The 23,670-nt window shown below is 41.7% G+C and overlaps 2 protein-coding genes across 2 annotated transcripts; one reads left to right on the forward strand and one right to left on the reverse strand.

The window, feature by feature from the left end:
- The first annotated feature begins 3,757 nt into the window (after window positions 1-3,757).
- LOC146969737 (E3 SUMO-protein ligase ZBED1-like) lies at window positions 3,758-6,387 on the forward strand. Its single transcript, XM_085804444.1, has 2 exons — window positions 3,758-5,002; window positions 5,259-6,387. The coding sequence occupies exons 1-2, from the start codon at window positions 3,770-3,772 to the stop codon at window positions 5,799-5,801; spliced, it is 1,776 nt and encodes a 591-aa protein (XP_085660570.1). The 5' UTR covers window positions 3,758-3,769; the 3' UTR covers window positions 5,802-6,387.
- An 8,712-nt stretch (window positions 6,388-15,099) lies between these two features.
- LOC146969738 (uncharacterized) lies at window positions 15,100-19,015 on the reverse strand. The gene is made up of 2 exons (XM_085804164.1): window positions 18,902-19,015; window positions 15,100-18,735 (listed from the first exon to the last, which is right to left on the reverse strand). Exons 1-2 carry the CDS (start codon window positions 18,999-19,001, stop codon window positions 15,107-15,109), a joined length of 3,729 nt encoding a protein of 1,242 aa, XP_085660290.1. The 5' UTR covers window positions 19,002-19,015; the 3' UTR covers window positions 15,100-15,106.
- Window positions 19,016-23,670: the final 4,655 nt, after the last annotated feature.

Here is a 23,670-nt window from a genome sequence, read left to right on the forward strand (position 1 = left end):
GGAGTAAACAGGGTGGGGGGGTTGCACTTTACGTTAAATCAATTCATCAATGTGAAATTGTCGAAAATATTATGGAATGTATCACAGTTGAGATTAAATGTGAAAAATCAAAAAATATAATTATAAGCTGTGTTTATAGAGCTCCTGGATCAAATATTGTCAACCACCAATAACGAAATTCATTAACTCTGTGTTTTGTATGGGTTTGTATCCTACAATTACACATCCAAGCAGGATAACTATGAACACAGCGACACTTATTGATAACATATTAACAAATGTCACTGAAGGGAATTTAAAGGGTGGATTACTTATAAGTGATGTCAGTGATCATTTACCTGTTTTCACTGCCTTTGAATCAACTGTTAAAGAAAATGATGGTCCTATGGAAACTAGAAATTTAACAAGGAAAATAACAGATGCAACCATCGAAAATCTTAGAGCGGACTTACTGCATCAAAGCTGGAACGACATTTATGTTGAGGATATAGACAAATCGTATGAATCATTTATTTCTATTATTTCTAAATTATACGACAAACACTGCCCACTTGTGGCCAAAGTAGATAAGAGAAGGTATGTGGACAAACCATGGATAACAAAGGGGCTACAGAATGCATGAAAAAAGTATTGTATAAGACATTTTTAAAATCTAGAACTGTGGATGCAGAAAGGAAATAGAAGTTATACAAAAATAAATTAACCAGTATCATGAGATCCTGTAAGAAGCAGTACTACAGTGAATTACTAGAAAAAAATAGAAACAAACACACCTGGAAGATTTTAAATGAAATCATTGAAAAGAAAAAAGTTGTTAAAGAGTACCCATCTTTTTTTTTACGCGAATACTGATTCAATCATTAAGGAAAATAAATCTATAGCAGATCACTTTAATGAGTATTTTGTTAATGTGGGTAAAAATTTAGCAAATTCTATCGTATTCCCTTCCCCCAAAATGTCTTCCCAGGATAATAACAATACAATCAATACAATCTCAGATCCAATGTTTATTAAAAAAAACTAATGAAAAAGAAATAATCGGCATACGTAGTTCGGAAATCAAAAGGTAAAAAATCAACTGATAGTTATAATGTTGATATGTTCTTGATTAAGAATATTATTGATTGTATTGTTAAACCTCTAACTTATATCTGTAACTTGTCACTAATGACTGGGAAATTTCCTTCAAAAATTAAGATTGCTAAAGTGATTCCACTGTTTAAATCTGGTGACAAGCATATCTTCTCAAATTATAGACCAATCTCACTGTTACCACAATTTTCAAACATTTTGGAAAAGGTATTTGCAAACAGATTAAAGCCTTTGGAAACCTGACTATATATAGTAAAAATGCTTATATTATATCAAAGTCAAGTGCCTCATTAAGCATCCACAAAAGTCTGAGTGACAATAACTATTCATAACTATTAGAAAACCTTGTTTAAAAACAGCTCATTTTGCTATTGAGGCACTATTGAGGCCACTGGTCAGGACAGTGTGGGCGTGGCAGATAACGATTGACAGCTCATTTGTCATAGCAACACGTCAATGGCGACCGTTAAAAAAAAAAAAAGTCCTCACCGGAGGACGTGCATCAATTGATTGATGCTATTTAGCAGCTAACTAGTCTACCAGCTTCGTTTTAGAGCATCATAACCGTCTTTGGTCGTAGTCTCACAGAAAAAAAGAAGCTTTTAACCGTCACTCATGTCTGTGTGAGCGCCAGGAGGGGCTGACAGACACACACACAGAGACAAGGCAGGTCGCACTGGAAAGCTAATAAATGCTAAAAGCTAATCACCAATTTACACACACCCTCCCTCCCTCCCTCCCCTCACCCCCCCCAAAAAAACGGCTGTATGTAGAGAGGAGTTGTGAGCAGTTGTGGGCACACACACAGACAGACAGACAGACTGACTGAAACACAGACACAGACGAGGTAGGTCGCGCTGGAAAGCTAATAAATGCTAAATGCTGATCGCGGATTTACCCCCCTCCACACACACACACACACACACACACACACACACACACACACAGACACAAAAGAAACGGCTGCATGTAGTGAGGAGTTGTGAGGAGCTGACAGACAGACAGACAGACAGGGCAGGTCGCGCTGGAAAGCTGGAAAGCTAATGAATGCTAAAAGCTAATCGCCACACACACATCCCTGGTTGACATGGCTCTGGTTGTGAGGACGTGAGAGGAGTGGTGGAGTGACCGTTAGCAGTTGGTTTTGTTCGCTGCCACTGGGGGGCTGGGTGAGAGAACTGACGTGGCGATTTATGAGTGGGTAGGATTTATTGCGTGATAAATCCAAGAGATAACTCCGCCCAATTCAAACCTACTGTACAAAACCTTAAAAGACAAATATTTTCAATTTGGATGGAAACTTTTTTCTAATTATTTTTACATGTTTAATAATATGTACATAAGACCCTAAAATACATGGTTAGGAGGCTTTGGTGGATTTGGGTTTCCAGAGGCTTTAAATGATTTCATAGCGAAAAACCAAATACTCTGTGAACAGCAATATGGATTCAGGAAGAATCGAACCACCTCATTGGCTCTAATGGGCTTTGTTGAACAAATAACAAATGCAACTGAGAAAAAACAATATACTGTGGGGGCATTTTTTGATTTACAGAAAGCATTTGATACGATAGACCACACTTTACTATTGGATAAGTTACAGAGGTATGGCATCAGAGGTTTGGCACATGATTGGTTAACCAACTACTTACAAAACAGATATCAATATGTCCATATTAACAAGACAAACTCAGAATTCCTGAAGGTCACATGCGGGGTGCCTCAGGGTTCAGTCCCGGGTCCATTGCTGTTTCTTTTATATATTAACGACATATGTTTGGTTTCTAAATCCCTGAAATGTATTTTATTTGCTGATGACACAACTGTGTTCTGTAGTGGGGATCATTTGGCGCAGCTTCTGGATATGGTAGAGAAGGAGCTACAGAAATTCAAAGAATGGTTTGACTTAAATAAATGATCACTCCATCTCGGTAAAACTATTACAATTAGCTCAGTGTGATAGACAACGGTCTTTGGTTCCCGAGGTTGTGAGTTCAATCCTCAACTGATGCAAATTGAACATTATAAGGTCAACTGTCTTGTCTTCCTATTCTCCTGTTTGTTGCTCAGAATTGCCTAAATTTGGAGAGGGACCCAACTGCAGTCAATATGGCGGACACGGGCGGCGCCATACATCCAATCCATACCGGAAGTCCCAAGCGGAAGTTTGTTCTTCGTGCAGTCTGGTTCACACTCCAGGACAGAAGGTGGCGGTAATGCACCAAAAGTGTAGAAGAAGGAAGAAGTCCATAAAATCCACCATCTTTGGTGTAGACAGAGCGGTTCAACGAACGGTAAGAAAAATTGTTTTTTAATTATCATTCCACGAGTGTGGTATTATCTTTAGGATGTAATTCGTGCTTTTTACAAATGCGATGCGTGGAATAACTGAGTGACACGTCTCGTGAAGGTTGTTTTTTCTTGTCCGAGCTATTAGCTTAGCTTAGCTTAGCTTAGCTCATACTAGGGATGCAAACAATTAATCGATTATCGATTAATTGTCGATAAGAAATTACTCGATTAAAATAAATTACTTGCAATTAATTGCGTTTTGAACCCGTAATTCCCCGCCAGTCCGCGTGAGGGCGCGCTTGACGCCAGACGTACTTGACGCAAACGCGGGAACACAAGCGAAGCAGGGCTCTGACGACAACAACAACAGCGGAACACTGATAGGATGAAGAGGGCAAGACGGAGTGCAGTTTGGAGCCACTTTAAGTTGGTTAATGACGACAAAGACGCCAAATGCACACTATGTGGAAGTATTTTAAGGTACAACAACTCGACAACCTCGTTGAATTACCACCTAAATGTGTCACATTCAGCCATGCTACAAGCAGCGAATGGTTCTCAACCTACCATCACCACAGCGTTGGGACGAAGGGTATGTGACTCCACGAAAGCAGAGGGCATTACCCAGCGGATATGTGACATGGTTACCACAGACATGCTGCCGATAAATGTCGTTGACGGAGAGGGATTTCGTGAGGTAATAAAGTACATCGAGCCAGGGTACAATATCCCCTCTAGAACAACCATAACCACCCGCGTGGAAGCAAGCTACGCGAGGAAGAAGGCCGAGTTGAAAACACAACTTGCAACCGCGAATGTGGCCCTCACAACAGACTGTTGGACTTCTTTGAATACAGAAAGCTACATCACAGTTACGTGCCACTACATTGAACCGGACTGGCAGGTAATGTCAGCTGTCCTACTCACAGAGAGCATGTCAGTGAGGCATACGGCTGACAATTTAGCTGACAAGTTAAACCAGGCTGTGGAAACATGGGGTCTCACCGGGCGTGTGGTTGCTTGTGTACACGACAATGCACGGAATATCGTCTCGGCAAACAGTCCCACGCGAGTTAACTGGCACTCAGTTCCATGTTTCGCCCACACTTTGCAGTTGGCCATTAACGACGGTTTCGCTACCTACATTAACCGAGTCATTGTAGCTGCAAGCAGACTCGTACAACACTTCAACCATAGCAATCCAGCAAACAAAGCGCTCGCAGCAAAACAGAAACAAATGCAGCTGCCGTCGCATAAACTCATACAATCCTGTAAAACCAGGTGGAATTCAGTCAGTGACATGTTTAACAGACTAACGGAGCAGCGGTGGGCCGTGTCTGCTGTACTATCAGACCGCACAGTGACCAAACTCACAGACGCAAGGACGCTGGAGCTGCGAGATGAACATTGGCAATTGATGGAGGATGTGGCGCCAGTGCTGGAAACACTCAAGTGTGCAACGACCGTTATGTCTACTGAGACTGAGGTGTCCATATCAGACACGTATCCCATCACCTTCAGCCTGATCAACGTGCATCTCAAGACAGACGAGGGAGACACCAGCAAAGTGGGGGAATTCAAATCCAGAGTGCGCACTTCACTGGGTGAAAGGATGAAGGTAAGCTAAATCCATTAATTTAATTATTGCAGATATTTTTGACTATATGCATTGCACACAAAGCACATTGTTTGACAATTGTAGTTTTTAACTCTTTCTACTATCTTATCTAATAAATATGAATAATCAATATCAAGCAATCTATTAATGATTAATAGTGGTTAATTCATTAAATGATAAAACACATAACCTATTAAAAACAAATGATGATTAAAAACAAAATCACATTTAAATCTTATTATCTTTTTCTTCACAGATTGCCTCTGATGACCTGACGTCAACACCACCAATGCTAGCCACCATGCTGGATCCTAGGCACAAGCACCTGGGATTTCTGACCCCACCAAGGAGGGTTGCAGCTCAAGCCAAACTGCTTGAAGTGCTGGCAGAAGCAGAAGCCAGACATGGGAGCTCCACATCAGCAGATGCTGCTGGAGACCAGATCAGTGCAGTGCCAGCTCCAGTCCAGGGAGCTGTGCTTCAGAGACGCAGTGCTTATGCTTTACTCATGGGTGAAAACTACAGCACCAGGGGCACCGATGATGTAGAAAAAGAAGTGGACAGCTTTCTGAAGGATCCGCCACCACTCCTTGATTCCAATCCCGCAGCATGGTGGAAGGTCAATGAAGGAAGGTTTCCAAGGCTGGCAAAACTGGCACGAAAGTACCTGGCCATACCAGGCACGTCAGTCCCTTCTGAGCGTGTATTCTCAGCAGCTGGCCTAACTGTTAACAGGCTGCGCACACGACTTACTCCTGAGCATGTTGATATGCTAATATTCTTGAACAAAAATAGATAGGTCTATCTATGCAATGAGGAGCACTAGGGATGTTTTTGTTTTGTTTTACGAAGACAGACATATCTCATCAGGCAGCCTATATTTTAAGTTAAAACTAGAGCTACGACAATCCAGTCATGTTATTGTGATATTGTCACATTTCCCATTTTAAGGGGGATTATAAATGCTGCTAATAGTCCACATGTGACACCTTATTTACTTTTCTGAATTTATTTTATTATGCTGCTAAGAGACAGTGCACTAATTTATTTTCATGTTAAAGTAGCCTACATAGTATTGTATTCTTCTATTCAGGAATGTATTTTTTTTTATGCTGCTGCTATTAATGTTTCCAATGTCGCACATGAGAGATGAGTGTAATATTTTGATATTTTCTATTCAGAATATGTTTGATATTCTACCAAAATGTTATTCCCTGCCCTCAAGTGAGCCCAGAATAAATCTTTGATGAAGGAATATGATTTGCATTTTTTTTTAACATAAGGAAGATAACATTTTACGTTACATCTACAGTAGATAGAACCTATTCAGAGGGAAATTCAGGTTCTTAGAAAAATTGCCGCTTATCAATTAATCGATCATCGATCGATAAGATGAAACAACTATCGATTAATGAATTACTCGATAATTTGCATCCCTAGCTCATACGGCAATTTTAGCAGCGTGGTTGGGTGGGTAAGTTACTGGGGCTGTCCCATTCCTCCACACTTGACTCGCTTGACGCTTGGCCCGGCTTGGCCACGCACACACTTTGGTGACGTTTTGCCGGCGTAACGTACATTTGCGTATAGTGTGCAAGCATGGATTAAGTGGCCAAGCGTGTGACCAGCGAGTAAATGAAAATGCCAAAAGTCATGTGTATGTGTGTTCAGAGGTAACAACGGTTAATTTGTTTACTTTGTGTTTTTGTTTTTAATAGATCTTTGAGGTCCTTCGAATCATTGAGGAGGTCACGGGCGTGGGGGAACAGATAAAAAAAGGGGATATCCACCTCCTCGATTTTGTCTTTGATGTTATGCTCCCAGAGGTAAGAATGTCAATCGAGCTTGCATGGGAATTGTGAGGAAATTATTGGGTGTTCAATTTTATTCCTTTGGAAAGCATAAAAACAAAGAGAACACTCTTTACAGCATCATAAGGTTACTGTATGATTGGATCATGTTACTATTTTTCAGATTTTGATCAGAATCCTCGCGGAGGAAGGCCTCACCAGGCTGAAGGCTGAAGTTGTGTTGGCCAGTGGGAGCCTGTTTTAAGCCCCACCACCACCAGATACTGTGCCCCCAACAAAGCAGGATGGCCTGGCGACCCCTGTTTGTTTGTTCTGTTTTGTAATAAAGGCAATGTTTACAAAAAATAACTCAAGTCAAGTTATTATTGCCAGTATGAAAGTGCAATATTGTGTTTTGTTTGATTCCAGAAAGATTAACACAGGACTGAAAATGGGAAAATTTAATTATTGCATTCATTTGATAGCTAAACCTGATGATGAATACATTTGTAGACCCAGGAAATGCCTGCTCTGTTGCAGGAACACATGTCCAGGGCCATCATGTTGTCCATGATGCTCCTACTCATCCCTGAAGATCCCTGAAGGGTTAAAATATGATCCGCAGGATTGAAGTCCCTACTCCCCAGCAGACTGCAGCATAAAAGAACACACTTGCTATCACAGACTGATTGTACTACAGATGTCAAGAAATCTGAGCCTCCTTAAGACAGCACAGTTCCCCAAACTGGCCTTTATCTCCTCGGTCACATCTTACCTGACAGGAAGGATCATGATCAGTGCATAATGTCTGGTACCACCAATTATTTGTGTCTTCTATTTTTCTACCTCCCCAATAATTAAAATATTAATGTCAAAGTATGACTGTGTGGTGTGCATGTTGCAACTACTGACTAATCTGAAAGTGGTCCATTCATTTGATATTGTAAATTCTCATTTTATTAATCCTAGGTTTATTTAATGAGAATTCAGTCTATTCAATATTTATATTATTCAGTCCTATTGGGAGCTAGAGAGAGTGTGCGTGAGTGAACCCCACCACACAACCATATTTTTATGTTAACGTTGAACGTTAGAAGTTATAGAAGAAGTTATTAATCCATGAAAAGTTAACATTATATTTAGTGATTAGTGGACTTCTAACTTCTGAGTTTTACAGTAGCCTACAAACTTGCGAAGTTAATTACCTAGTCAATTATACCGTTACGATAAACATGTAACTGCAAAAAGAATCCATAATTATGTGTAAACGTACGTGCTTTTATTGTTGTAGCTCGCCTCGGAGCGGTGTTTAACTAACTTCCGTTTGAGACTTCCGGTATGGATTGAAACGTACGTGCTTTTATTGTTGTAGCTCGCCTCAGAGCAGTGGTTAACTAACTTCCGCTTGAAACTTCCGGTATGGATTGGATGTATGGCGCCGCTCGTGTCGGCCATATTGACTGCAGCAAGGTACTCTTGTAAATTTGCCCAAAAGTAGCCCGGACCCGACCCATCGCTGCGCAGCAGCTATAATCTTCTTCTTCTTCTTCCTCTTCTTCTTCTTCTTTCTTGTTCCAAGGAAGTCATACTTCCCATGGGTGAAAACTCACCAAACTTTGCACAAAGGTCCAGTACCATGCCAGATTCACTCAACTCCAAGGACATGTGCCCCCCCCCCCCCTCCTAGGGGGGGCACAATAAGCGTTTAAATTTTAAAAAATTTAAAATTCCTACCAAACCAACGGTAGATGCTACAGTTTTGAAACTTCACCACAATGTAGCCTCAATACTTCTGAAACTTTTGTCGACTTAAACTTATTACAAATTTATCCATTACTCTGTTTTTTTCAATAACTGTAAAACTTTTAAAATGTATCTCCTCCCACAATTTTTGCTCAATTGACACCAAACTTGCTACAGAGCATCTCCAGACTGTCCTCCACAAAACTTGTTTCTCTGATTTTTGATTAAGCAAAAATTGAGCCTACAGTGCATGAAAACGTTTGACTGTAAACAGTACTGTAAACATATACCATCAAATTCTTGATAAATACATTTTCAATCTTCCTGAAAAAAATGACAATATTCTGGAGTCATGTTTGATGAAGTTTGGCAAATATCAGAATTTCAGAAAGGGTGATGATGATGATGATGACAGATCAAAATGTCAGTTGTCCTCAACACGAAACACAAGACAATTGTCCTAATGGTGGCATCACAGCAAGCCTCTAAATTTAAAAATTCAAATAGCTTGGACTGGACCATGTGCGAAGTCTCCTAACATCTTAGACAGTGAATGGCTTACTCAATTTGTGAAGCCACTGTCAAAATGCCAGTTGTCAATTAGCTCAGTGCGATAGACTATGGTCTTTGGTTCCTGAGGTTGTGGGTTCAATCTTCAACTGATGCAAATTGAACATTATAAGGTCAACTGTCCTGTCCTGTCGTTCCGCGGCGTTGACACCAGTGTGCGAAATACCCATCAATATTCGCGATTGTTGCGCAATACCGTTATTTTTTTTTCTGGAGATCGGAGACTGACGTGCAATTATGTGCTGGACGAGATCCTCAGCCTGCAACTATGACCGATCATGTAACCTTATCTAACCATCCATCTAGCAAACGTTTAAACACAGCATCGAACACATCCACAAATCACATTCGTATAACGGGCCATCATGAAAATTGAAAAAGCACAGACAAATAGCTCACAACAGGCGCCTGGCCAAACAACCGCACTGGGGGTTCAGGCCATAGTATGCTGAAGCAGGCTAGCCTCTTACCTCAAGTTATTTTCCTGCCTTAATGTCAAGCCAAGGGTTGCGGTATTTCCATTACCCCACCTGCTTAGGTGTAAAAAAAAAAAAAAAGAAAAGCGGCCAATCACCAGTGCTAGCAGCAGGGGCAGCGGCTACGTCTTCAGAGCACTCGGCCTCAACTTCACTTTCTTCGGCAGAGGGTGGGAGAGGAACGGGATCCTCTGTTCTGATAGCGATGGGCTGGCGCACATGGCTAATTTGCATAATGCGCAGGTGACATGGTTCAGCTTAATGTTAAACGAATAAATGTTTTGAATTATGAATACTGGACATGGTGATCTTAAACACATTTAATTGACCACAATAAAATTATTATATTATATTATATTATTTATTTTTTTGACAAGATTGAGACCCCCCTCAGATTTGTCTTTTGAGTCTTTCAGGGGGTGTCAAGGGGTTAATCGGGGGGGTCCGACCCCCCCAAACCCCCCCGTATTTCGCACTATGGTTGACACTCCCGGTGGAAATCCGGTGTGACAAGCACCCAGAGTTCAGACCAGCACGTAGAGCGGCAGTTTAACTTGCCCCTCTGCTGGTTCCTTTGTGCTGTCACCCTCCCAGCCCTCCTGTACCATAGAAACTGTGTCTCGAGGCTGTCTAAGCCTAAGCCCAAATCTGGAGGAGTTATTATTATTAACCCCTGAGTTAGATGAAGTAGCAAGTGAGTCTCATTTCCTTTTATTGTACGAAATATGACGATTTGAGAGAGGTATAATTTAATGAAACCTGTGGACAAAACCCTAAAATATTTTGGTGCTCTGATGAGCAGAAGTTGGAGTGGTTGTTCAATTTCAATGTGTTTAAAACTGCTAGTTTTATTTCTCAAGCCTGGAAAAGAAGACAGGAAAATTTGTTTAATTTTTTTTTGATGATTTGTCCTGAACCTTGGCATTGTTTTACTTTTCTTTCTTTTCAGATAATGGTTTGTTTGTTTTCTTATTTCTTTGATGTGCTACTGATGTCCTGTGGAACCCGTTTGTTTTCTTGGTGTCTTATAAGCAGACAATTGTCCAAGTCCCTCCGATCCGAGTCCCAAGTGAGTCTCAAGTCAGTTTGTTCAAGTCTCAAGCAAGTCCCAAGTCTTTTCTTTTGTGGGCAAGTCAAGTCAAGTCGAGTCACAAGGTTATGTCAAGTCAAGTCGAGTCGAGTCACAGGTTATGTCAAGTCGAGTCCTGCACCATTGTCCCCCAGCCAAAAGCACCCAGGTTTATATCTTGAAGAGAAAAACCTTATCTTCCTAATGTCAATGTCAAAAAAATTGTGTGCAGACTAGTGTGCATGGCTTCTTTTTTTTTTAATCTCAAGTGGGCTAGACCAGTAAAATAATGAATAACAAGAACTCTAAATTCTTCCCTTTGTTGTGTTGTTTCTTTGTAGTGCAAATAGGTAGGCTACAAGTAAATATTATTAAGATGTTTACAGTTAATTAACTATACTTTTACAGAACATTATGAACAACCTGACATTTATTGAAAAAATATGTGCATTTTCAACATCATCAAGCTTCTGTCTTCTATGTAATTTTCCCACTTGGCAAATTCATCCTATGGGCCGGATTGGACCCTCTGGCGGGCCGCTTTTGGCCCGCGGGCCACACGTTTGACACACCCTGATGCGCCAACAGGTCCGCTCGGACTGCGCACCGCGGCAACTCGGACCAAGAGTCCACTCGTAACGTCAGCTGGGGAAGCAGCTCAGGAAGCACAGTGGACAGGGCTGAACCATGGATGTATTGGGCTACAGTATTATGGGCTGAACCTGGAGAGTCGCCTCACTGAGGGCATGTGTGTAGAGGAGCGAGGGGGAGCGCCGCCCGTCACAGAGGAGAGAGGCGAAATGCATCATAATGAATGTAATAAAACGATAGCAACGCATTAGACTTATATTATAGCTCCTTTCTTTTAAAGTAAACATTTAAAATACACTGTAGGGGAAACAATGGATCAGTAAACGCATGCAATCAAGCGCAAAAGTGCGTGCTGCCGCTTCGGGAAAAAAAAACAAAAAACAGAGCCCGTCTGAACCTGCTAGAGCGCACACCGTGCACACACAAATGGACTGCACTGGTCATACTTGAATGATATCCACGTGAAAAAAAAAAATACAATGAAAAAAACAGGCCTATAAGTCGTCTGAGTCATCTTGTCTCAAGTCGAGTCGAGTCTGGAGCAACTGTCTCCCAAGTCCGATTCGAGTCTCGTTAAATTTGCGACTCGAGTTGACTCGAGTCCGAGTCCCTATGACTCGAGTCCAATTGTCTGCTTATAAGCATAATACATTAGTATGCATGACACCAGGGCCGGCTCTAGCCATTTTGGTGCTCTAGGCGAGATTACTCTCAGGCGCCCCCCCCCCACCAATGATCATAATGATCATAACAATAACATAGCAGTGTATCTCTATGTCCCCTCTGACCCTGAGATACACAACTTGCACATACAATCAGTAAAATTGCATTGAATGAATCCTGGGTAAAGATATTGTGGCAAGGTGAAGAGGGCCCAGTCAGGGATTGAACCCACACCTCCCGGGTAAGAGTCATGCGCGCTTGTCAGTCACCCAAAGGGACATCCCCTTGGCCAAGTAGCCAGGGCACATGATCAATTGGAGGCATAGTGACAGGACCCTCAACTGTCACAATATGAAAAAATCAGTCTTTTCACAATCATGAGAACAAACTGTTGTGGTGCTTGAAATGGGTATACGAAAGTCTGGGCTTCACAAAAGCAGTGGAATATACTGTATGATATAAGGCTATAAGTGTAGAAAAAAAATTTGTGAAATTGCTTTTTGAGCATAAATGTTAGGCCTAACTGTCATTCTCACCAAATGTCTCAAATGTGGGATAACAGAAGCTAAATATTGTCTTCACGTTACATTTCAAACTTCATGAGATGTGTGTAGCCCTAAATGAGAAATGTTCTCCAAATTTCAACTAAATAGACAAAAAACACACAAAATGTACAATCTTTAGCCTATATAATGTACCCTATATATGTGTTGTCACTGTGGCACTGTTTGAGAGGTAAAAAAAAAAAAAACTAGTTTGAGAACTCAGCAGGTCTGAATACAGAGCTGGAGCTGATCTGGAGCTGTGGCCCACTGGCCCTGCTGTCTGAGCAGGCTGAAATCTCTACTCTCTCGTCTTTTTTCAAAATCTTCCTCATCAAATTAGCCAGAACTATAAACCTCTGAAGCACCGTCATCATCCTCTCTCTCTCTCTCTCTCTCTCTCCCTCCCTCTATCCCTCTGAACGACTCTGCTGTTTCGAAGCGCTTCACAGTTGTTTTGATTGACAGGTCGTCAACGGCGTGCGGCCGTGCGTATTAGAAAGAGGAGAGTCTCCCGATCACAGTAGTTGAACCGCATTTCTACAGCGTAAATGACCGAAATATAAAAAAAATAAATAAAAAAAACATATCGAGACGGTCGCGCAAACGCGCCGGCATTTGTGCCACACATCTAATTAAAAATGTGGCGTTTCTATCAAGAAAACGGCTTGAGAGCATTCCTGCTGCAGACAGGTATCTGCTGTGTGTGACTATACACAATTTAGGAACATGTTTGTCATTGTTTATTTATTTGTTTTGGGGGTTTTTTTCTACACAGAAAACACTAAGTGAGGGGGCGCAGCGGACATAAATCATTATTATTAAATTTTTTTTTTTTTCCCCTTGACTGGCGGCGCCCCTCCAGCAGTTGGCGCTCTAGGCGACCGCCTATATCGCCTATGCCTAGAGCCGGCCCTGCATGACACAATAATAAAAGCAATTCATTCATTCATAAATTTTTGGGTGCCCCTAATGTGCCAAAATGAAATAAAACACAAATAATAAATGTCAAAAGTTACTTTATTTATACCCTCAAGTAAATTTTTTGTTTGCAGTGAATCAGCTTTAACGCTCACATTTATGACATTTACAAACAAACAGCAAAGGACATGTGACAGGACATACATATAAAGAGACAACTATGCACAGGTGTAAAAGACTAGAATGAATCAAATAAAACCAAATAAAAACCAACAACTCTCAAAGTTTCTTCCCCATGTTAATTTGACAGATGGCTGCAGGAACAAAACTAGTTTTGTACCGCTTAGTTTTGCAGGCTGGTACCTTGAGCCTCCTGGCTGGTACCTTGAGCCTCCTGTCTGATGGTAAACTGATTTGTGTACAGGGATGGGATAAAGCTGGGCCTCACCTATCAGCCTGCTCACCCATTTAACATTTCTATGTTGAGGGATCCCTCCTTTGTTGCTCACCCTGAGGTTTCTCTAATTTTTCCCTGTTAAAAGGGTTTTTCATGGAGTTTTTCCTCAGTGGATGGGAAGGACAGAGGATGTTGTTACGATGCGATGTAAAGCCCTTTGAGACAAACTGTAAAAACACAAATATACAAATAAAATTGCCTTCAGATAGTTTTTGTTTTTAAAGGACAGGCTTCCAAACCATGACACAAGACAAAAAGATAACACAGATTCAGTAAAAGCCTGATAAAACAAGGTCAGCATGGTTCTGTCGATGTGGAAAGATGACAGCACAGGCACTGGTGTCCCTTTTTACACACAGTTTCACAGTTTGCCTTGAAATTCAGTTTGTTGTCAATGACAGTTCCAAGATGTGCATCCAAGAAACGGATGGACTGATCACATGATTAACGTCAATATAATCAGAACAATATAATAAGAGCTTGGTTAAATGAACAAAGTAATGAGGAGTCCCTCACACTGAACTCCACTCAAACACACTCCAACACCACAGAGATCAAGACTGTATATTCAGCCTTGACATGTTTAATATACTGACAGTGTACTAACAAATGTGTGTGACTACTGTAATGGTAAATTTGAATATTCCTTTGTTTTAATCACTTGTGACGTCCCTACCCCCTGCTTTCCCTCCAAGGTATCAGATCCTCTTTGTTTGTTACCCATTTGTGTATTCTAATGTCTAGACCTTGTAATTGCATTTCAAGTTCCAGAGACACCCAACCTCTCATTTCCTCATGATATACTACAAAGGGGTGTGGAATATACCTGAGGGGGCGTTCCTCAAGTATAAATGTTTAGGTCTCCCCATTATCTTTGTCTTTTCATCAACATCACCCACTCGGGTCGAATGGACCTTTCCTTGCAAGGAAATGAAATCATGATGGCCGGCCAAGTCTCTATTTCATTTTTCACCAGCAACAGCAACAGAAAATTTCCACGACACTACAATCTTATAGTTTATGAGATAAAATGTACAAATTACTCTAATGGTAGCTTTGATGTTTCAAATCTAAGTGTAAGAATGAAGCTGAAAAAGAAAACACAACGTTATCCACAGGAAAGGTACATTGCTGCTTTGAACTTATCATCATATTAACACAAATCTAAACAAAAAGGTGAACCTCATAATGTTTAAATCACATTGACTCTTCTGTCATTAGCAGGTATAGCTGACATGTTGGTAGATAGAAACTAATTTACAGGTTTCCGAAGGTTTTCAGGTTATTTAAACCAACAGCGTGGATTGTTGAATATCCCTTTGTTGTTGGACTTCATCTTCTCCAAAATTAACTTCTCTTCTCCAGTTAGATCGACTCCTTCTGTCACCTTCTGTAGAAGAACTGCTCGCTCTCTGACGCTGCGCAGCTCTTTGACACGCTGCTTAAATCCAGGTTTGGCCTCATGTTCTTCCGTCTGTATCAGGAGATCAATGTAATCTGAAGTAGACAACGGATCTGGACAGAGTGCGATCTCTCTCAGACGTTTCAGGCATTTCATTAATGTTCCCATCATTTCTATGACTTCCTTCTGCACCTGCTCATATTCTACTTCCAGCTGTTCCATGATTTTCTCTGTGATCATCTTCTGTCCCAGTGCCACCTCATATTTCTTCTTCAGCTCCTGATACGTCTTCTTCACTGTTTCACGTTTTGTGTCGATTCGGAACTCATTGTTGCAGTGGACGCTCCACACACACTTTCCTGGACACACTGTGCAGTTTCCATCAGTCATTGCAACACAGCCATGTTTACCCTCATTTCTTGATATGTAGCAAGGATAATGGCAGGTGGAGTTGCAAGTGAGGCAGTTGGTGACGTAGGTTCCTGTTTGAAGATCAACCTTTATGATACTTTCATCCACTGTTTCATATTCAAAGTCCTTGTTCTCATTCATGTGGGTCTCATGGTTTTTGAGTGCATCTTTTGTCATGTTTATTTCCTCAAGTTTTGACAAACCTTTTCGGATCATTAATTGCAAACCTCCAACAGTTGCCTCAAGTCGTTGACGCTCTTGGAGAACCTCCTTGGTCAGTGTCAGACTCTGGGGATCCATGCTGGATAGATGAGTGAAGAGTGTCTTCATACTGACTTCCCCCATTTTCCAGAACATGTGATCAAAGTCGTCCTCACTGGTCTTGGCTCCTGTGTTTTTGGCAAAAAGTACAGAGTTGTTGAATTTGAAATTGAGAACAGAGCCATCAGGGTTTGTAGCACATGGGATCTCAGCAGCTTCAATCGCTGCCAGGACTGGAGGTGGTTGACCATCAGCAAAGGTGACCAGAACAACAATGTTTTTGGCAATGTCCTTCCCAAAAATGGAGAGTATGGCATCAAAGATGTATTTCTGTGTGTGTGTCAGACGAGGTAATGCCGACTGAACTACAAAACACACTGCATCAATGCTGTCAATTCCACCTTTGACAGAGAAAAACTCTCTGATTTTGTCTGTGATTATTTTGTCCTGTGTGATTCCTCTTGTGTCTCCATACCCTGGAGTGTCGATGATTGTGAGGGAATATGGAACTTTGAAACCATCTCTGTGGTTGATCTGATAGGCTGTCACCTCTGAGGTCTGACTGCACGCTTGTGATTTATGAGTTTCTTCACCTATCAGTTTAAATCTGTAGTTGTCCTCCCAGTCGACTCCTAGGATGTAGTTGATCATGCTGTTGATCAGGGTGGTCTTTCCAGATCCAGTGGCTCCAACAACCATGATGGTTTTGTTTGATGCGTTTTTGGCTGGTGTCTTTCCAAAAACCTTTTTGTTGAACAGACCATCTCCTGCTGGTTTCAGATTTAAAAGGTAGACAGGTGGATCACCTGGGTTGACAGTGAACTCTGTGTGATCCAGTGGTTCTTTCTTAGTTTTAATCTTGAGCTCTTCTCCAGGCTCACTCAGTTCAACACCAACATCTGTGCACATCCTGATGGAGTAGACCGTGTTGCGTTTAAGGTTCTTCAGAGTGAAAGTGTACACCTCCTCCCTGGTGTCTGTGCTCATCCACTGACTGCTGTTCTCCTCCTTGAACTCAATGATGTACCTTCTAACATCACACTTTAGGACAGACGGGGCACTCCATGTCAGTGTGATGGAGTTTGCTTTCACTTCGGTATCTCTTACCTGAGTTGGTGGACCAGCTCTGAGGGTCACAGCTGTGCAGATGTTGCTGCTGACAGTGTAGCTGAATTTGCCCACAACTGTGACTCTGATCTCATACTCAGTGTTTGGTCTGAGTCCTGACAGAGTCACTTCCTCCTGGTTTTTCTTCAGTGGTTCAGATGCCCACTGAGGGTTTCCTTCCTGTTTGATTCTGTGTTCTACTCTGTACTCTACAGATCCAGGATCTGGTTCAGGTGCTGCTCTAACTGTTATTGTGTCATGTGAAACAGCAGCAGCTGTTGGGGTGGCAGGTTTTGATGGAGGAACAAAGTGGACTGGTTCATCTGATCCTTCTTCATATATGAAAATACACGCCCCAGGATGATGTTCATCGTATTTTGATGCAGATATGAATCTGGTGTCATCACTGCTGTTCACCTTCTTCAGTTCTTTGAACAGTTGTAGTTGTCTCCTCATAGTCTGTCTGGTATCAGTGGTGAGCCAGTCTGAGTCTCTGGTGGTTAGATCAGAGGATTCTCCAGCTGTGTCCATCATTCCTGCTGGTTTCAGGTGATTGGACAGTTTGACCAGGAAACTATCAGGCTGCTCTACTGAGGTAAATGAAAAGCACACAACATTTCTGATGTTTAAATCAGACAAGAGGTCATCCAGCTCATCATCCATCTTCACATCTAGTTCCACCAGCTGCTTAAGGTAGGACTTCAGTGTGTCTGATTCCTTCCCCTTGGTTTTCAGCCACTGATCCAGGTCTTTACTGTTGAATGGTGACTTCTCATGTGCCTTGAGGATCTCCTCCAGGGCACTTTCCTCTTCCCCACCTCCTCGGATTGAAGGAAGCATTGACCCGAGCTTCTGCACTAAGTCCATCTGGTAATGTTTGCACATCTGCATCAAATCCTGAACCTTCTTTTCCATGGCAGGAAATGTTTTTGCTGTGGTGTCTCTCAGCAGGTCACTACATCTCATCTCTACCTGGTTCAAACTCTCTATTGTTTCTGAACAGTTTCTGATGAGCGTACTGCTGATGTCTCTTAGGAGTCTTGCTGCTCTTGAATCAAGCTTCACCAGAGGGTAGAGCCACACCCTGAGAGGAACAGCATGTTCTCCATCCTCTCCCAGCATCTTAGGAAGGTCTCTGTAAACACTCACAGCATCACTGAAGGATGTTGGGTTGGAAGGTAACTTGAAGTCTCCATGAAACGTGCAGCTAAACTTTTCAACTGCTGCTTTCTCTTCTTCGTTCATGTTGAAAGATGCTTCAGAGTTTACTGAGAGGAATTTCAGTTTATTCAACATGAGTTGTGCCTCTCCCTCCACTTGTTTCTTATCTTCCTCTGATGATGATTCTCTGTCAAACACAAAGTAAGCACCAGCTCCGTACAAGATGGCTGTGACCACATGAGTGGCAGTGTCGTCCTCAAACACATTAGGATGAGTCACCTGTCCACGACCCAGTTGAGCCATCGTTAATGATTCAAACTTTGTTGTTGTTTTGTACTGAAGAGTCATGCGAGATTGTTTGTCAGATTTCTTTGTGTCTTTGAAGTATTTTGCTGATCCTCCCACTTCTACCAGTCCCCCCAAGATGCTCAACTTAAGAGAGCCAGAGATTTTTAATAAATTTGACTTGTCTTCTATTGAATCTGATGTGGTGACATTGAACTCAGTGTTATTTTGTTCTTTAACACTTGTATCGTATTTCAGCTGATCTGGATCCCACAGAGTTAGACCTGTTGACACATTAATTACATAATGTTATGTCAACAATTCAGAAACGTAAATGTCTGTGACATTAAATGATACATAAATCAGGTCCCAATACTTTTGAAGCTGTGTATTTATCCATGTATTTATGTTCAGATTCACTGAGGTTCTGAACACATCATCAGGTCCTACCTGGAACAAGAAGGTCCCTCCTGCAGTTATACAGCATGCCAAGCTGGAATGGTCTTCCCAGGGCTGCAGTCTCTATGGTCTCATCACCAGCTGAGGCCATGATGTCGCTACGTTTCAACTAAAACAAACACAAACTATAGTCATAGGTAACTGTAAATAAATAAATTGTCTTTAGCTTCAGACAGAGAAAGTTATTGATCTCCAAAGAGAAACTCAACAAAGACAACAAGGCTGACTTCTTGTAGCCGACCTTGTTACAAGAGAAGAAGTACCTGTTGTCTGACAAAAATGTTGCGTATGGAATGTGTTTTGTATTATGTTTACATACGAGTCGGATGTCGCAACGTTCTATTTTTAGATAATCAGCTGATAACGTAGAAAACCCATAGAAAAAAAATATATTTTACCCTAATTTCAAAGCAATGACATTCAAAAACAATCTCCCAAAGTTTCATAGTCCAGATAATTGAGAAAAGGCACAAAATGATGATTAAAGTTTGCTTGCAACTTTAACGATCTAAAGATGAGCGTTGCATTGGGGCAAAACATGAAATATCTTCTGAACGGTTCATGACATCTATGACAAGAAGGGACGGGTACAGAAACAGATGCTAAACCGAGTAGCATTGACACTAACAGAGCGTAGCATCAATGCTAAATCGAACATAGCATCTATGCTAAACCAAATGTAGCATCGACACAACGCTTGCACATGTTCTACAAAACATCAACAAAACATGACAACTTCTGAACCGTTAATGATAGAGACGAGCTGTACAGCATCTGAACTGTGAGATTCCCTGCTTTCCGAGGGTCATTGAATGGTGCATCTATGACAACAAGGGACCGTATAGGGTGCATGTAATCATGTGGTACAGGAACAGATGCTAGAGAGTCACTGGCAAAAACTTTAAATGCAATTTTCTCAGGTTTTAGAACGGAATAAGAGAGTGAAAGATCTTGAAAACCATCAAATGTATGACTTTGACTAGGGTATCATTTTAAAGCTTATTTTCTAATCCAGGGGTAGGCAACCTTTGTGACATGGAGTGCCGGTTTGAAATTTTCTAGCCAATGATTGTGCCACTACAATAAAACAATGTGACACAAAATACAAAAACAATATAACTGCAGTTTTTGTATACATGGATAGATAAAATCATTTAATCTATATAGCCCACATCTAATCATATTTTGAAGATATTTTCCCATTATTCACACTGCTTTTCAGAAACTTGGCCTATTAAAACATATTGCAGTGGGAGGAAAATGCTGAAACAGAGACTACAGTGTATCTGTCAATTCAATTCAATTCAATTCAATTCAATTTATTTAAAGTGGGACAATGCAAGTTCATGAACGAAACAAAATCGTAAACAAGCCGGATTGTAGCCACAGGCTAATTTCCATCCGCTGTCCCATACATAGATGTTCCCTGGTACAAAAAATACAATAAATAAAAACAAAAGCATGTTATAAAATAGCAGCAGTCAGTTTACAGTACAATAGATAATAATACAGATTCAGACAGTACAAAAGTGCAACCGTGTCATGATAAAGTGCTTACAATCATCAAAGTGCTTAGAAGGTCCTGGGAGTAATATCTAATTGAGCTGTGTTACAATGCAGGGCCGGCTCTAGCCATTTTGGTGCTCTAGGCGAGATTACTCTCAGGCGCCCCCCCCCCCACCAATGATCATAATGATCATAACGATAACATAGCAGTGTATCTCTATGTCCCCTCTGACCCTGAGATACACAACTTGCACATACAATCAGTAAAATTGCATTGAATGAATCCTGGGTAAAGATATTGTGGCAAGGTGAAGAGGGCCCAGTCAGGGATTGAACCCACACCTCCCGGGTAAGAGTCATGCGCGCTTGTCAGTCACCCAAAGGGACATCCCCTTGGCCAAGTAGCCAGGGCACATGATCAATTGGAGGCATAGTGACAGGACCCTCAACTGTCACAATATGAAAAAATCAGTCTTTTCACAATCATGAGAACAAACTGTTGTGGTGCTTGAAATGGGTATACGAAAGTCTGGGCTTCACAAAAGCAGTGGAATATACTGTATGATATAAGGCTATAAGTGTAGAAAAAAAAATTGTGAAATTGCTTTTTGAGCATAAATGTTAGGCCTAACTGTCATTCTCACCAAATGTCTCAAATGTGGGATAACAGAAGCTAAATATTGTCTTCACGTTACATTTCAAACTTCATGAGATGTGTGTAGCCCTAAATGAGAAATGTTCTCCAAATTTCAACTAAATAGACAAAAAACACACAAAATGTACAATCTTTAGCCTATATAATGTACCCTATATATGTGTTGTCACTGTGGCACTGTTTGAGAGGTAAAAAAAAAAAAAAACTAGTTTGAGAACTCAGCAGGTCTGAATACAGAGCTGGAGCTGATCTGGAGCTGTGGCCCACTGGCCCTGCTGTCTGAGCAGGCTGAAATCTCTACTCTCTCGTCTTTTTTCAAAATCTTCCTCATCAAATTAGCCAGAACTATAAACCTCTGAAGCACCGTCATCATCCTCTCTCTCTCTCTCTCTCTCTCCCTCCCTCTATCCCTCTGAACGACTCTGCTGTTTCGAAGCGCTTCACAGTTGTTTTGATTGACAGGTCGTCAACGGCGTGCGGCCGTGCGTATTAGAGAGAGGAGAGTCTCCCGATCACAGTAGTTGAACCGCATTTCTACAGCGTAAATGACCGAAATATAAAAAAAATAAATAAAAAAAACATATCGAGACGGTCGCGCAAACGCGCCGGCATTTGTGCCACACATCTAATTAAAAATGTGGCGTTTCTATCAAGAAAACGGCTTGAGAGCATTCCTGCTGCAGACAGGTATCTGCTGTGTGTGTGACTATACACAATTTAGGAACATGTTTGTCATTGTTTATTTATTTGTTTTGGGGTTTTTTTTCTACACAGAAAACACTAAGTGAGGGGGCGCAGCGGACATAAATCATTATTATTAAATTTTTTTTTTTTTCCCCTTGACTGGCGGCGCCCCTCCAGCAGTTGGCGCTCTAGGCGACCGCCTATATCGCCTATGCCTAGAGCCGGCCCTGTTACAATGATATCAGAATGTCAGATGTCAGAATATCATCAGAATGAAACAGTCACAACATTTCACAGACCTGGACAATCCCTGGACACTATGAGTGACAGACAAACAGCCAATCATTTAACAGCTGTGTAGTTGGGTTGCAGCGTCACACAAAAAAAAATATTTAAGATTATCCTTCAAACAGGAACCTACGTCACCAACTGCCTCACTTGCAACTCCACCTGCCATTTTCCTTGTCAGATACCAAGAGATGAGAATAAAATAAAGTGCAAAGCAATGAGCATTGGAAACTGTCAACACAGTCTGTCCAGGAGTTTGGCTCACAGCTCACTTCCCCGACCGGGCTACGTTCACACCGTGATAAGCACCAGTCACCGCGGGGGGACAGGCTGGACCCTCCGGTCACACACCCACAACGTTACACACACACACACGGCAGCGATCTGATGTAAACATCGGTATTAACTGTAATAGCGCCCATCACCATAAGACGGTTAAATGATGATCAGATCTCTAATCTGAGTCCTCCACACACCGAGCTCTGAGCAGAGGAACAGCTGATCAAACCTCAAAGAAATATTTCTTACCTTTACTCCAGGTGTCCAAATCAGTCAGCAGCAGCATCAAACTCCAACAGTTTTATAATCCATATTATTCCCGTTTGCATCACGTTCCTCGCGGCCAGCTGCTTCATTCATTTGCATTGTGTGGAAAAAAAGAAAAAAGTTTCAGCTAACGTTAGCGTTAGCTTTAGCTTCAGCTCCTGACAGGAGAGGCTGACAGAGGAGACGGTGAAGCCTCTCTGCTGCTGGTACCAGGTCCAGACCACCGGTCAGGGGTGGGCTGGGACAAAAATTTGGCCCTGGACTTTTTGATCCAGACCGGCCCACTATCTGCGCGCGGATATTTTGCAAACTAGCACCGTTGATGTGCACAGAAACACACAAGCTCTTAATCAGAGGTGGCAAGTAGTAGATTTTTCAGGTATCTGTACTTTACTTGAGTATTTATTTTTCTGACGACTTTTTACTTTTACTCCCTACATTTATACGCAAAAATATGTACTTTCTACTCCCTACATTGTAAAAACAGGCTTGTTACTTTTTTTTTTTGACACGACGTAAAAGCACCGGTAAAAGACGTGACGAACTAGAGAGGGAAAGAGGGAGAAGAAGAGGGACGGAGGGACGGAGGGAGGGGGGGGGCGGTAGAGAGAGAACCGAGTTACCAACTTGTACTGTAGCAGCGACATGGAGGCAGCAGCATGGAGGAAGGAAGTGATGGTGGTCGGACTATCCGACGGGGGGGGGATTTTGAACACCATACAATCAGCGCAATATAGCGCATTTATCGTTTACGAGCGGCAAAGCGCAACCTGTCCACGTGCCTGTGTCTGTGTGTACGTGCGCGCGCACGCGAGAGAGACGGCAGGTGGGCTGACTGGCAGAGATGAGAGGTGATGAAACGCTGTTTAAAAATTATTATTATTTAGTGAGAGTCTGTGGCGGCCCAAACGTTGGGAAACACTGCCTCTGATCAGTTCAATCTGGATTATTCTGTCTGAACTTTTTTTGTTTAACAAAATTATCAAAGGATGTGGGTTTCATTAACGGCAAAAATTCATTTTTACTTTTTACTTTTACTTTGAAAGTACATTTCCGAGCCTGTACTTTCTTACTTTTACTT

The sequence above is a fragment of the Trachurus japonicus genome, chromosome 17 (assembly GCF_045865225.1).
Source record: "Trachurus japonicus isolate A0001 chromosome 17, Traja_1.0".
Taxonomy (NCBI): Eukaryota; Metazoa; Chordata; class Actinopteri; order Carangiformes; family Carangidae; genus Trachurus; species Trachurus japonicus.

What these genes read in the sequence shown, in the direction of transcription:
- LOC146969737 (XM_085804444.1), top strand. Translation starts at nt 3,770, where the DNA reads ATGAAGAGGGCAAGACGGAGTGCAGTTTGGAGCCACTTTAAGTTGGTT. An exon ending in CACTGGGTGAAAGGATGAAG is followed by an intron (nt 5,003 to 5,258) that starts GTAAGCTAAATC and finishes TTTTCTTCACAG; the next exon opens with ATTGCCTCTGATGACCTGAC.
- LOC146969738 (XM_085804164.1), bottom strand. Translation starts at nt 19,001, where the DNA reads ATGGCCTCAGCTGGTGATGAGACCATAGAGACTGCAGCCCTGGGAAGA. An exon ending in GAGGGACCTTCTTGTTCCAG is followed by an intron (nt 18,736 to 18,901) that starts GTAGGACCTGAT and finishes ATGTGTCAACAG; the next exon opens with GTCTAACTCTGTGGGATCCA.